The sequence below is a fragment of the Cololabis saira genome, chromosome 14, assembly GCF_033807715.1.
Source record: "Cololabis saira isolate AMF1-May2022 chromosome 14, fColSai1.1, whole genome shotgun sequence".
NCBI classification, from domain to species: Eukaryota; Metazoa; Chordata; class Actinopteri; order Beloniformes; family Belonidae; genus Cololabis; species Cololabis saira.
In genome coordinates, this window is record NC_084600.1 from 32444683 (window position 1) to 32460501 (window position 15819).

The following is a 15819-nucleotide window of genomic DNA, read 5'->3' on the forward strand; positions in this document are numbered from 1 at the left end:
ATTATTGTGATAAAGTTTTTAGTCCACACCGCCCATCCCTAGTGTGAAGTGATTTGTTTTTAATTGAAGGATATAACAAAACAGTTTATACGCTCCATCTGCTGCAGGAAATCTTTAAAAATGAATGACATTCCAAATTTAGAAATCGTTAACATTATTTTTTATATAGATACTATTGACAAATCACTGTCCTTAGTTAATGTAATTCTCTTACTGGCTAAATACCACATACATTGTTGTAAGTGGAGAAAAATGAAGCCCTCTTTCCTTTGTCACTTTATATTATCCTGTGTTGTTGAGTGTATGGTTTTATATTGTATGAGGAGGCACTCACTGTGAACCAAATTTACCCAAGGGTACTATATAATATTTTATAAATGATTTCAAAAGTTTTTTTCTTTCTTTAAAAAATATTAAGTCAAATAACTCTGCAAAAAAATTAGCAACCGATATATCAAAGTATCTTTTATTTTAAGTCTCTTTCCGAAATGTTGATGCTATTTGCTTTGAAATGCCTTACAGTTCCTTTGTATTGACTTTACTTGTCTCTTATTTTTGTTTATATGTCTCTTGTTCATAAGACGTCCTGGATGTTCTTTTTTCTTATATTTCCTCTACTAGTAGTTTTGTATAAAGTGTGTTTTTCTTGTTTAAAAAATTATGTTCAATAAAAAAAAAATAAAAATCTGCTGCAGGAAGTGACGAAGAGGAAGCTCTTCTGTGATTGGACGGTTACATGTAAGTTCGTGCAGACCAATCAGTGAGCAGCTCTCTGCTCTATAAATTCAGATGAACAGGGTGAGCATGTTTATCCTTTTAGTGATCTAGAAGAAGAATCATCACAACATGTCTGGACGAGGAAAGACCGGCGGCAAAGCCAGAGCGAAGGCCAAGACCCGCTCCTCCCGGGCCGGCCTGCAGTTCCCCGTGGGCCGCGTCCACAGGCTGCTGAGGAAAGGAAACTACGCCCAGCGAGTCGGGGCCGGAGCTCCGGTGTATCTGGCCGCCGTGCTGGAGTATCTGACCGCTGAGATCCTGGAGCTGGCTGGAAACGCCGCCCGCGACAACAAGAAGACCCGCATCATCCCCCGACACCTGCAGCTGGCTGTCCGCAACGACGAGGAGCTGAACAAGCTGCTGGGAGGCGTCACCATCGCCCAGGGAGGAGTGCTGCCCAACATCCAGGCCGTGCTGCTGCCCAAGAAGACCGAGAAGGCCGCGAAAGCCAAGTAGATCAGCTGTATCCCGACGAAACCAAAGGCTCTTTTAAGAGCCGCCAACATCCGAGTCAGAGCAGAGACGTCCGACATCACTGCACTAGAAACACTAGAAAACACTAGAACTGCACTAGAAACACCATCCATCTCACTGTCCCGTCTTTTTTTTTTTTTTAAAACTTTATTGAAAGGTCAGACGTTACAATTTGTGAAAACGCATCCAGGTTTTCCCAAGGCAGGTAGTAATGTACATGACCAATTACAACAGTAATAATAAACAACAATTAAACAAATGTAGTGTATATATAATGGCATGACGTTATTAATAGAAAAGACTACAACAGCTGAGTGAATTGAGCATGACGAATAATACAGCATTAGAAATCCAGAAAGAGTAACAAGGGAACATAAAACTGACCCTAATGTGACATATTTTAAAATGCTTTAACATAAAGTGCAACAGACTGAATAAAATAAATAATAAACAGGCATAATGAAATAAAAGGAACTTATATAAATAGGTAATTAAATTAGTAAAGTACAAAAACTAGTGAGGATAAAAAAGCAGCTTTTATAAGAGGGAATTCAGACTGATTTTATTCAATTCAGTAGGGAAAATTCTTTAAGAGATCATATAAATTTCGTGCCTTAATTGTTGTTATACGTTTAAGAGATTTCAAATACATATTAAATTCGTTCACAAATACACAACATTTGGGGGATGATTTTAGTATCCTATTCCGTACTGGGGTCTTTATGTGCTGTTACTGGACTTGTGGGTGTATATTATAGCGCTGGTAAAGCGTTTAATACTTTAGTAGTAGTGTTTATTTCGAATATGAATCATATAAAAAAAAAGAAAATAAGACAATCGTCTTAACATGAGACATAACAAAGTACATATTCGAAAGGGAGTGAGAAGAAGTAAAACTTATAAACTCTCACCCCCTCTCCTTAAATATGACTAGCTAACACATGCGAACATAACATTATGCAAAAAAAAAATGCTGAAATAAAGCACCATTTGCAGGAAACCGGTATCCCACAATCCTTAGCGTCTCTAAGGTCCCACAGCCGCCATTACATGTGTGTAAGTGGAAATGCCTGTAACTCCTATGGACAATAACTATATGTATGCTTTAATCATGCATTTAGAAATATCTGAGAAATAACATTTTACTAGGATGGATATAAATTCACACCATAAATTATGTATAGATGAATACTGGGACTCAGGGGAAATAGTGTTTATATAGACGAATCCGGCGACCGGTTTGTGTGCGCCGCCATCTTGCGGCGGCGCCATTGCTGCGGTGGCAGGTGTCAATCTGCCACCGCAGCGCTGTCATTGTAACCTGACGCTCTACAGCATCATTATAGCTGGATTGATGATGTTAGACAGTGGCCTTCCATAAATAATGAAGGTATCTTAAATTAATGCTGATGTTAATTTATAAATAATGATTTGTTTGAGCGATAAGCAGGAAAGAATAGAGGAATAGGGAGATAAGGGAGTGTATGATTAAACACTGTAATATAGCTCTCTCCACCTCCTCTCCTTACGAGGCATGTCTGCACAATTAAATATTACCTGTGTATGTTTTGTTTAATTTTAGGTATCCAAGAATATTTTATTGATCGCCTGGCGTCCGATGACGAAAAAAAACGCAATTACAGGTCTCTAATTGAAGGGCAGAACTATCTCAGCTCCGGATGATACAGAATACATACATACATAACCCCAATCTGCAGATAAAACTAGTTTGTTGAGGAAAAAATATTAACTCTATTTGTAGCTGCAGAAGAAAAAAATAATCTCACGAGGAAAACAAAAATATTGCTCATGTCTCGGAGCCTCTTCAGCATAAAAAAAAAGAAAAGAGAAGTAAGAGTAATAAAAAAGATGTACTGTATGTTGTACTATTATACTAATTTATTGAAACACATGGCGAGTCAAACATCTACCAAAGCAGCTGTCAAACACTAAACAAGGTAGTAAGACGGTGGTTCTGCAGAACTGCGGCAGTAAATCCTCATCGGAGCTCCACTAGTGATTTCATATGAACCCAAACCGTTAATAATCATTATTTTCTCCATATACCGCTCCCTGGCTTCCTTGTTTAAGGTATCCAGGTAAATTCCAGTTCCTTTCCAGCAGTTTAACATCTTTTTTTTGCGTTCCGTCTGTTCACTTGGTGAAACAGAAAAGTGGTTTTGACAGTCCGTCCCGTCTTCATTCACTATCAAAACAAATGCACGTGACGGGACAGGAGTTTTCCGATGATACAAATACATTAAGAGAGCCTGGCAGGGAGCGGAGTAATAGATCCATACGTATACGTATGGATCTATTACTCCCATAGACATATATATATATATGTCTATGGGCTGGAGCGGAGGAGCGGAGCCGCCACCGCAGTAATGGCGGCCCGCTCGACTTCCGGGTTTCGCCGGATTCGTCTATACAGTGGATAGTTCAGTTTAGTTTATTTGTTCTCACATATTAAAAACAATACAAAAAAAAAGTGACAATACAATAATTAGTGCAGTGCAGGTGAGAAAAAAGAAACCCAAGGTGGGCTTATGAAGGATTCTCACCAGTGATAAATACAAATAAGTAAACAAGGTAATCAAACTTTACAAAAGAAACACACGAAGAAAAAAAAAAAAATGTAAATAAATAGCTAAATACATACAAATACACCATCAAATTTACAAATAAATGATTGCAATGTGCATGTGTGGGTGTGTGCGCATACGCATACTCCCGAGCATGCACACAGCTACATCTTAGAGATCGGATAGGGTTGCCAACTCCCTGAAAAATAAATAAGGGACACCTCATCGCCAACCCGATGGCCTTCACCCTTCCTGCCGTGAACCTGAATTGAATTAGATGCATATTGTTGAATGCCATGAACACATGGAAAACAAATTATTATTCAGCAATTCACTTTAATACAAAATAACAAAAACAACTGAATAAAAAAGTATTTCTTAAACAGAAAGCTGTCCTGCTTAATTTAAAATTGTATAAATTAATATAAACAATAGAAAGCAAGCAGAACATCTATTCTGTAATAGTGCACATTTTTAGTGCAATAACAAAAGTGCAAACAGAAAGTCTGTAGAAAACTTGTAAACATATTTGTGCCTCAAAGGCCATGACAGTAGGCTACAGTTGTAGTAAAACAGAAAAAAACTTATGTCCTCAACAGTTCAATGCCATTTTCCATTGGCCTTTTCTGACTATTTTCTGACTCTCACAGTAACATGGGACAGTAATATGGACAGTAATATGGGATTTCAGCTCAATGCGGGACGCAGACTTTAGTTGATGAATACGGGACGATTCTGTTTTTCAAGGGACGGTTGGCAACCCTAACAGTGGCTTATAACTGCACATGGGAATAACTCGGACATCTGCTAATTTATACTCTGGTATACCACAATATATACATTTGTACTGTGTAAAATTCTTGCTTATAATTTGTGTAACTTCTAAATACGTCAAGATCTTTATCTAATAACGAAAACAGTATTGAGTTTATATGTTTTTTACTTCTTTTCATAAGACTGCTGCTACTACAAAAAAATAAAGTATGTTAAAGCATGTCTGTTACTTTATACGTGTTTGAAATAAAGATTTTTGGAAAACTGAATACATCCTGTAGCCATCTGTATAGAAAGAAAGCTGTTTTTGGAGTTCATATGTTTTAATTGCAGTGAAAACCTATAACACACCTGTGCCCTCCAGGTTCTTCTGGTACCAAAGTTAATTACTTCTTTTTTTAAATATCTGTTGGATGGATGTTGGTTAAGGGTTAGCTTTGATGCTGAAACTCTTCCCCGCTGACAGATGAGTTTCATGTTCCCTTCTGCAACTACTGAGCAATAAACCAATGCAACAGTTGGGATTATAAAGTCTTATTCTCCTCTGCTTTCATGTTGCTGTCAGAGGAGCCGGGTTTCAGTTGATCAGAGGCGTCGGGTCTGTCCTGAGTGAATCCAGAGCTGCCACTTCTGTTGGAGCTTTTCCAGGGTGATATTGCAGCACACGTCTATCTCCAGCCTCGTGGCTGTTGCATGTTTTGCAGTTGTGCTAGTTGAAAAGTCACTAACCATCCTCCTGTTCATGGCTCACGCCTCGCTATCCACCTCGCTGGAGCTCTGGTCGATGAAAGAATTATGAGAAGTGTGAGAACTCGGAAGAGTGAAAATAGAGCTTGTCCCTTGCTGTTCAGTCCAAGAAATCAGATTTCTTTATAAAAAGTTTGGCTCAATGCTGATGCTAAAAATGCTAGCAATGCTATCATGAACCTGTTGTTTCATGGTAGAGAAACACATTTTTAAAACAGCTTTTACAGTTCTTTTACCTTTTTCAAAATCCTGCTAGTTATTGTTATAATTTATATTATTATTAGAATTAGCTGGTAAAGCACATACATTCAGTGCAACATATTTTTTAATGCACTCAATTCAAATAATGCTCAGACAAACACCCCAGCGAGGAGCTTGGTAAACACACTGGAGATTGTGGAGCTGCTGGTTCTGATGAACGGACTCCCTGACGTGTCACTTGAGTCCAGAGCAGGTTCCCAGAGGTTGCCAGATCCTGGTTGTTCGGCTTCTCAGAGAAGATTGCTGATGTTGTTCTCGCTTGGCATTGTGTTGACACACACCTGAATGCTCCAGACCAGCAAACTGGCATTTCTAGACGTCCTGACACCCGGTGACGGTCGGTTCATCAGCGAAGATGATCGGTTCATCAATGATTGTGATCGGCAGCAACTGGCTGCAATGAACCCTCCTCAATCCTGTGGAAGCAGTGTGTGTGTGTGTGTGTGTGTGTGTGTGTGTGTGTGTGTGTGTGTGTGTGTGTGTGTGTGTGTGTGTGTGTGTGTGTGTGTGTGTGTGTGTGTGTGGTGGTGATGGGGGGGTACTTAGTATTGCCCACACTTTTTTTACATTACGGCCTAATTTATGTTAAATAAATTCCAATTCAAAAATACTTTATTGATCCCGGAAGGGAAATTAATAAGGAAATAAGTATCAAAATGAAAAATATGAAATAAAAGTTTAAATAAATATAAGATCAAAATTAAAATGATTGAAAGAAAGATTGAGAACTTTTGCATATATTTGTTGTTTTGCTTTGGACTTCAGTCATAAATGAAGCGTTAAAGAACTGATTTCACTGGAAATAATATTTGAAACGTGGCCTTTCTCTTGGTGAAGTCCCGACTGAACAGCAGGAGGCTTGAACAATACTTTTCTTTTGCTTTCTCTGCGTCTCTGATGGGGTGGATACGAAGCCTTTAGTAGCGTTGAAATCCAATAACAAATGTTTGAGTCGGAAATCAAGTCTTTGTTGCTCAGAAGAGCCTGACGAAACATAACCAATCACGGTTCGCTCTTGTGAAATGCGCCTGGTACCACTCCGTTCAAGGCCATGTCCGCCAGTACAGAACGTACCAGAACCAATCACAGCAGCGTGAGGATAGACTTCTGTAATGGCTTATAGAGGCGCATCCAAGAGCCATCGTCAATGACAACTGAGATGCTGCAAAATCAATAAAAAACAGCTTTGATCAACTAGCTTTTACGGTGAAATCAACAGCAGTCGTTCTGGAGGTCTCTAGTCGTAGCTCCGACTACGTCACACGAGTCCTGCTCCGACCCAGTGGAGCTCCGGGCCACGACGACAACCTCTCTCATCTACGTTCATGCATTCACACCCACTTGATTATTGTCTGGCAACAGGTGCGAAGAAACACTTTCGTCTGGAGAATTTCTGCGTCGCTTGTTTTGTTTTGTCGTGTCCTCCTTCGCGAACAGTTCATCACGCTTGGTTGAGTTTCTCCTCCGAGCGACAAATGAGCTTTGACAACAGCTCCGTCAGCACCCACCAAACACCTGTATGTGTGTGTGTGTGTGTGTGTGTGTGTGTGTGTGTGTGTGTGTGTGTGTGTGTGTGTGTGTGTGTGTGTGTGTGTGAGGGGGGACAGATGGGACATTTTCTGTTGAAAACGAGGTTTTGTGCCTCGTGCACGGCCAGTCGTCAGTTTTAACCACCGTCACACTAAAAAGTCTGAATATGAAATGTATTCCTCTAAAACTGTTTTAGACAACCAGCGATTCTTCGTTGCTTTAACCTGTGGTGGGATCTGGACCAGGGGCGTCTCTAGGATTGTGACACATCTGGGGCTTAGCCCTGAAAAGTTTATGATGTGCGCGCTTAGAGCGCGCGCCCGAAAATTTTGGACATAGAGACATTGATTTATCACGTACAATTAGGTCTCTGCATTAATTCTGACTCTACACCTACTGTCTTTGTTCATTTCTTGTTTGTAACTTTTTACTTTCACTCCACACTTGCCTTTCTCATTTACTTATATATATCAAAATGTGTGCAGCTTTTTCAGGAAAAGTGTTGGTGCTATATCTTTAAAACATGGAAATCTTTTTCTGTGACATCCCGAATACAAGTCATCTGAACAGCTTTCTGCCTGCTGCCTGCTGTTTTGACTCACGAGGTGCGTCGTGCGACCTGGAGGTGTTAACCACTTGTGCGCCAAAGCCAAAGAAGTGGCTTGAAAAATAAATAAATAATAATAATAATAATTGTTAATTGAATTGTTACTCAAATCTGTCCACTGTTTTATCTAAGCATCAACATAAGAGGACCGTAGATTAACCTAAACACAAATTCTTTTTTTTTTTTTTTTTTTTTTTTTTTTTTTTTAAATTCATATTCGGGGCTAATTAAAAAACATCCGGGGCTTTAGCCCCGAATGTTTTAGCCTAGGGACGCCACTGATCTGGACCCACGGTCCTGCTGCTTGTGCTGGACATCCGTCTGACAGCCTTCACCTTTGACCTGCTGGTCCAGAAAGTTCTCCTTGAGCCCAAAAGACTCAGGAGCATGTCCGGTGCGCTCATCATGGTGACACCAAACTACACAGCCGTGTTTTCCCTGTTTAATCAGTTTCAGTTTCAGTTTATTTAAAAAAGGACAGTACACATTAATCAACATTACTGTAAATGCGCTAGTTTTAGCCAACTGGCTAATTCGCAACTGTAGTCCTTTTGGCAAGATGTTATAAACCATTACACCTAAAACAGAAGCATTAAAAGTAAAACACATTATTTACAACACAATCCAAAATAATAGTATAAACAATAAAACAGTACACAATTAACTGATTACATGTGGTCACATGTTTGATTTGTTAATAGCCAGGTCTTGAGTTTTTTTGTAAAGGTGTGGTAGGTAACAGAGTATCTTATATCAGTTGGTATGATGTTCCAAAACTGAGTGGCTCTGACTGAAAAACAGGATTGACTGAAGGAGCTGGACCTAAATGTCACAGTACAGTCCCCCCTCTGGGAAGATCTTGTGGGCCTATTATGAGATGTTTTTTGTTTGACAAAAGTAGTGAGTAGGGTTGCCACCCGTCCCGTAAAATACGGAATTGTCCTTTATTTGAGAAAAAAATGTTGCGTCCCGTATTGAACTAATACGGGACACGATTTGTACCGTATTTTCATTAACTTTTACACCATATTCTAGTTGAATTATTGAAATAAATTAACCTTTACACCAAATTCTAGTTGAATTATTGAAATAAATTAACTTTTACACCATATTCTAGTTGAATTATTGAAATAAATTAACTTTTACACCATATTCTAGTTGAATTATTGAAATAAATTAACTTTTACACCATATTCTTCACCTGTAGGCAATATATTACATCTGGGCTGATGTGGACATACAGTAGCATAGGAGGATATTTCAGTTGCTAGTATGGTTGTCTGTCTGTACAGTCATGCAAGTTCAAAGCTATTAAAGCACTTTAAACTTTAAATCAAAGCATTTTGTTTTTTCATATAAAATAAACACATTTCTATTCAGTTTAGAGGTTTTGGGGCTTTTTTTTTGGCTCCTGCGCTGCTGAAATCAGGACGTCCCTTATTTCTATTTCTGAAAGGTGGCAACCCTAGTAGTGAGAGGTGGAGGGGCCTTACCATTTAAAATTTTAAACAGTAGGCAGGCATCAGTGAATCGGCCCAAGTGGCGATTAAAGACGATGCTGGTGCCAGCTGACGTTAAACAGTTCTATATCAACCGGGAGGTCGTTTTATCGTCGTACTTGTGTTGGTTTTACAGCAGATAAACTTTCTTTTTAATCACTTTTCAGGGGAAAATGAAGTAAAGCTACCAACAAATTTGTCAGCAGTTTCTCGAAACGTCTGAGCTCAGCAGAAGGTTATTAGCCGATCAATATTTGTTAGTACGAGGTGATCGGATCATGTCGGCTCATTAGCTCGTGTTTGCTTTGCTAAGTGCTGGAAGGAGTGGATCAGAAACGGGTGCTTTCACGAGTGCCAGCTCGTCCGTGACCTCACGTTCAAACACGTTAATGGCTCCATCCTTCCAGGTGACCGCGTTCGATTCTCCATGATCCAAAGCTGGTGGAGCGTTTGGAGATGGAGTGATGGAGGAAGAGGAGCCCCTGCGTTGAAGGCCAGATGTTCTGCTCTCGACAGGGGCAGACGTAGACGGGGGGCGTGGCCTTGACGAGGCGGTGGGGTATAAATGGAGGCGAGCCCCTCCGATCTGCCTCAAACCAACCCCTGATCTTCCTCTTCACCACAGGGTCATCTCTTCCTCTTCCTCATACCTCCTTCTCCAGCTCTGCAGGTGAGTGGCTCTCGTCCTCTTCCTCTTCCTGTGGATGAAGACTCTGGTATGGATGGATGTTTGTGTGTGTTCAGCTCTCCTCCAGCATGGCAGCGTTGTGGCTCCAGACCGTCTCCCTACTGGTCGTGCTGGTCGTGTCGTGGCCAGGGACCCAGGCCCTCACCCCCCCACAGCACCTGTGTGGCTCCCACCTGGTTGACGCCCTCTACCTGGTCTGCGGAGACAACGGCTTCTTCTACAACCCCAAGAGAGACGTCAACCCTCTTCTGGGTGAGACCTCCAGCCGAACACGCTGACGCTGAAAGATCCTGATGTTTTACAGCCGTGTAAAGTGTCGGAGGTCCGCTAGAATCATCAACACCGGCACCGACTTCCCGCTTTTAACTGGTTTTATCAGACAAGTTACTAAATACGTCATTTAAATATGGAGAATTAGTATCAACTGTTCAATTAGAGGACAGTTTTTTTAAACAGTCTTTTTGGATCCCAAACTTTAGTCTTTTTAAAATAATTTTATTCTCTGCATTTTTTCGTTGAGATATTTTTTGAATGACTTTAGTGTTATTTAGAACTGATTTCATATCTATGCTCATTGACATCAATTTACAGATTTCTGATTTCTCAATTAAAAGTCTGCGACTTTTTTTGGTCAAAAGCGATGAATTTTCAGCTCTGGTTGTCAGAGTTGGTATCGGGCCGGAGTCAGATACTGAACCTGGCTCCTCCCTTTTCCTCTGAATACGTGACTCTCGAAGGTGAAGCACTTGGCTAATTCAGATCTGACCTGGTGTGTGATGTCACCGAATGCAGGTTTTTGAGTTGGTCGCCAAGTAGGGTTGCCACCCGTCCCTTAAAATACGGAATTGTCCTTTATTTGAGAAAAAAATTTTGCGTTCCGTATTGAACTAATACGGGACGCGATTTGTACCGTATTTTCATTAACTTTTACACCATATTCTAGTTGAATTATTGAAATAAATTAACCCTTACACCATATTCTAGTTGAATTATTGAAATAAATTAACTTTTACACCATATTCTAGTTGAATTATTGAAATAAATTAACTTTTACACCATATTCTAGTTGAATTATTGAAATAAGTTAACTTTTACACCATAGTCTAGTTGAATTATTGAAATAAGTTAACTTTTACACCATATTCTAGTTGAATTATTGTTATAAATTAACTTTTACACCATATTCTAGTTGGATTATTGAAATAAATTAACTTTTACACCATATTCTTCACCTGTAGGCTATATTATACATTTGGGCTGATGTGGACATATGTAGCATAGGAGGCTATTTCAGTTGCTAGTAGCCTATGGTTGGCTGTCTGTACAGTCATGCAAGTTCAATGCTATTAAAGCACTTTAAACTTGAAATCAAAGCATTTTGTTTTTTTATATAAAAATTTTATAGAAAAATAAACACATTTTTATTCAGTTTAGAAGTTTGGGGGCTTTTTTCTTTTGGCTCCTGCGCTGCTGAAATCAGGGCGTCCCTTATTTCTATTTCTGAAAGGTGGCAACCCTATCGCCAAGACACCCAAATATATGTCCAAGAGTATATATATATATAGAATATATGTCCTTTTTTAGAGTTCACCTGTTTCAGATGAGCTCATTTCAAGATAAAGCAACCCTCTGAACCTTCACTTGTTCTTCTTGACAGGTTTTTTCCCTTCGAAGACGGGACCAGCTGCAGCATCTGGCGGTGCAAACGAGGTAGCCGAGTTCGCCTTCAAGGACCAGATGGAGATGATGGTGAAGCGAGGCATCGTCGAGCAGTGCTGCCACAACCCTTGCAGCATCTCAGTTCTGGAGAATTACTGCAACTGAAGAGCGCTGATCCAGGCCTCGGTTAGCCCAGCGACGCTAGCAGAGCTTAGCTTCAAGGCTAACACGGCCTGTCCCCGCAACCAATGCCGCCCTCGTTTGTGAAGAGCGGTGCTGAACTCTCCCCAACACCACCTGCAGCCAATGAAGTGCTGAGAGATCGGTGAAGTTTTTCTTCCTAGAAAATAAAGTTTTGTGAACTGAGACTATGTCAGATGTTGTTCTTGGATGAGTGTGTGACACGATTTAAGCATTATTTTAACACGACTGTAATAGTTACACATGATCAGAAAAAAAACAGGAGGAAAAAAGGCATCAAGAAAGTAATAAGTAGTGCAGAAAATACAGAGGCTAATTTAGCCGATCGCAGCTCAGTCTGTCCTGCTAATGTTGAGCGTCACAGTAAAGATACCTGCAATCAACTTGTTCACTCATCTAGCAGCTGAAAATAAATATACTTGTTCTTCAGCTGTGAAATCAAAGCTGTGTCCAGTTAAACGTAACTATCAAGGTAAGAATGCTAAGTTATAGGATGCACTGGCAAGAAATCTACAGATTGTGCTACTAAGGTGCGCGAATGGAAATAATTGTGTGCCAGTGGTGTTTATACCTTATTTTGAAACAATACAAATATGAACGGTTTAAAACAAAAAGAAATTTCAAAATTTTCATTAGTTTTACATTATTTACTATATAAGGTTGGTTAAGTAGTTTGAGGGCCCCCCCTGTGAATCTTTGCTCAGGGCCCCAAGAGACTCTAAAAACGCCTCTGAACATAATGAACAGGTGTTTGACGTGGCTTCTTTGACGGAGGATGTTTATGTTTTGTTGCAAATATTTCCTTATAAACCAAAGGGGGGGGGGGGTGTTCCTTAAAAATTTGGGAACCACTGGTGTAAGCTAAGTCGGTTTGGCTAAAATATCTTGTGATCTCTGTAATGGACATCAGGTGGGCGTGTTCTAGACGGCTTTAAGGTTTGTTGGCTCATTTACAACACAGCTTAAAAAAAAGACGCTTCGAAAACAGAAACCTTCAGAAACCTGTGGATGACATCATGGAGGGGTTAGTCAGTTGTTCTTCTACAGTCTTTGGCCTCAGCTGAAATCTGTTCTCTACCTCCTGACGTGTCTCTGTCCTGTCTTTCATTCACGAGCGAATTATCAGATTATAGGTGAATCAAACTATTAGAGGCACTAATGTGCTAACAAGCTCAGCGTCCATGAAAGCGGACAGAAAACGGTTTGAACTGTAAACATACAGTAAATGGACGAAGCACTCGGTCACGTGACCCATTGGTTTCTGAAGAGCGGTTTTGAAGCCCATTTTTCTTCGTCTCAGCAGAGCTGCCGACAGACGTTTCCAGCGGAATAAACCGTTTAATAAATTGACTTCAAAAATGATCGTTGCGTTTAGCCAGCGTCGGGTTGATACAAACGGCTGGCCATTGGCTGAGTCGACTGATTCCAGGCTGGTGAGGCCGCACAACACAACCTCTTCCCAAATAAATTGCGTTTCATCCTAAAATTAAAATAGACCATATGTCTAGACCGGGGGTCGGCAACCCGCAGCTCTAGAGCCGCATGCGGCTCTTTAGCGCCGCCCTAGTGGCTCCTGGAGCTTTTAAAAAAATGTTGACCTTTTTTTTCATTTTTTTCTTCATTTTTTTCTCTTTATTTTCTCTTTTTTCCTCTTTTTTTCTTTTTTTCTTCTTTTTCTTTTTTCCCTTTTTTATCTTTTTTTCTTCCTTTTTCCTTTTCTTTTTTAATATCGACGTTTCAACTTTTTTCTAGACATTTTAACTATTTCCTCGACATTTCGACTTTTTTCTCAACATTTCGACTTTTTTCTCAACATTTAGACTTTTTTCTCGACATTTCGCCTTTCGCCGTTTGCCTTCATTCTAAGGCTTATACAGGACTGTCTCAGAAAATTTGAATATTGTGATAAAGTTATTTATTTTCTGTTATGCAATTAAAAAAACTAAATGTCATACATTCTGTATTCATTACAAATCAACTGAAATATTGCAAGCCTTTTATTATTTTAATATTGCTGATTATTACTTACAGTTTAAGATTAAGATTCCCAGAATATTCAAATTTTTTGAGACAGGATATTTGAGTTTTCTTAAGCTGTAAGCCATGACCAGCAATATTAAAATAATAAAAGACTTGCAATATTTCAGTTGATTTGTAATGAATCCAGAATGTATGACATTTTTGCATTACAGAAAATAAAGGACTTTATCACAATATTCTAATTTTCTGAGACAGTCCTGTACAAGATATTTAGTTTTTTGCGGCTCCAGACATATTTGTTTTTTGTGTTTTTGGTCCAATATGGCTCTTTCAACATTTCGTGTTGCCGACCCCTGGTCTAGACCAAATGTAATTAATTGGGTAAGGTGAAAAATGAAAAAAGAAATCTGTGCAGTCATCTACGTGATTCAAGTAATTCCGGTTGAATGACGGGTGAATGGACAGTGTTGGAAGGTAACAAAAAAGTATCGCCCTGGGCGTAAATCTAGTCAGAACCGCCACTGGGGAAAAGTAATAGTTAAACGATAATATCTTTCTAGTTTCAATATGATTGTTCTTCTACCCTGCGATGGACTGGCACCTTGTCCAGGATGTCCCTTCACCTGTAGTGAGCTGGCATAAATGGACTGAAAACCACACCACAGGTTTGAGCGCAAGACCTTCAGACACCCAAATATATGCTCTGAACCACAAAAGGCCTCACGTTTGTATCTTTCGTCATTTCTTCCTGAGATGTTTTTACGGAGCGGTTTTCTTCTAAACTTTGATTTTTTTAAAGACTTTTCCTTCTTGATATAAACTCGAGATAAACAGAGAGCAGAAAGGAGGACGTTGGAACCCTGAAGCATCATGTGGGCTCTCTGGGAGGAGGGCGGGTGAGCTCGTAGCTGACAGGAGGCGGCAGGAGGAACATACGGTGGAATCCTGGTCATGTGACTGTCAAGGAGCACCTCTGGATCCAGATGTTCAGCTGCTGGGTTGAAGCTTCCAACCATGATGTCTGATGAGAGACCTCACCTGAGTTACCAGGACATGCTGCATGTGACATAGTCGCCAGGCAACAAGCACACAGTCCAAAAGTTTCAGGTCGGGCTTAATTCAACTTTGACTTTCTAAGTAATTTACACTGCAAAAATGTAATTTCCCTGTGAGGATGAATACAGTATTCAGTTTCACTTAAACGGTTGCCTAGGAACAAGGGGGGTGTATTTTCAACACTTGCTGCGACACCCCGCTGCGACGTCAGGACTCATCTGGGTTCATTAATATTTAAACAAAAGCCAAGGAATGAAGCGCGAATGTGTCTTCATCTTTTTTAGGAAACGCTGGCTCATGGTGATGGAATACTTCCATCCCACAATGCCTTGCAGCTGCAACATTCAGAGACCCTTATATGAAGATAAAACAGCTGAGCACCAGAGACGGCGTCGGGAGGACTTGTAGAGCAGCTGCAGGTGTCTCAGTGAAGCCGAAGGCAATTTAAAAGCTGCAGACACACACATCTTTGTCGCTCTTCTGCACTTGTCTGTTCATGGAGGATATATGTTGCTTGCTGCTGATGAAGTCTATGGTGAATCTGTCATTTATCAAAACATGATGCATAACTCTCAACCAGTGATTGTGTTTGTCAGCTAATAAAACTGCACCTTAAAACATTTAAACTAATGAACAAATATTGTGTTATTTTGCAAAATGTTCCTGTTGAAGCAAAAAAATGACAAACATATATGTTTCCTCTTACAATTAAAGTAATATCAAATTAAGTCTTATTGTTCACTAATATTTAATAAAGTGCATAAGTGCACGTTATCTATCGAATGATAAAATAATTTGTTGCATCATCGTTGTTACTGGTCCCTTTGTTTAATATTTTAACTTAATTGTTAGAAAAATAAATCAAGTTAAAATGAATAGTCAAAAAAGGAGACGCTGCTGCTCCAGCTGACGTCTTCGTTTGAGTTTAGCACCACCTGCTGGTGAAGATGCTCCACTGCAGCTGCACGCTCCGTGTGGGGA

The 15819-nt window shown here is 39.9% G+C and overlaps 2 protein-coding genes across 2 annotated transcripts; both read left to right on the top strand.

Annotated features, from left to right (window-relative positions):
- The first annotated feature begins 826 nt into the window (after positions 1–826).
- Positions 827–3682, top strand: LOC133459993 (histone H2A-like). Its single transcript, XM_061740449.1, has one exon. The coding sequence runs from the start codon at positions 847–849 to the stop codon at positions 1231–1233; it is 387 nt and encodes a 128-aa protein (XP_061596433.1). The 5' UTR covers positions 827–846; the 3' UTR covers positions 1234–3682.
- Positions 3683–9833: 6151 nt separating this feature from the next.
- On the top strand, positions 9834–11963 carry ins (preproinsulin). Its single transcript, XM_061740454.1, has 3 exons — positions 9834–9924; positions 9999–10194; positions 11600–11963. The coding sequence occupies exons 2-3, from the start codon at positions 10011–10013 to the stop codon at positions 11764–11766; spliced, it is 351 nt and encodes a 116-aa protein (XP_061596438.1). The 5' UTR covers positions 9834–9924; positions 9999–10010; the 3' UTR covers positions 11767–11963.
- The last annotated feature ends 3856 nt before the right edge of the window (positions 11964–15819 follow it).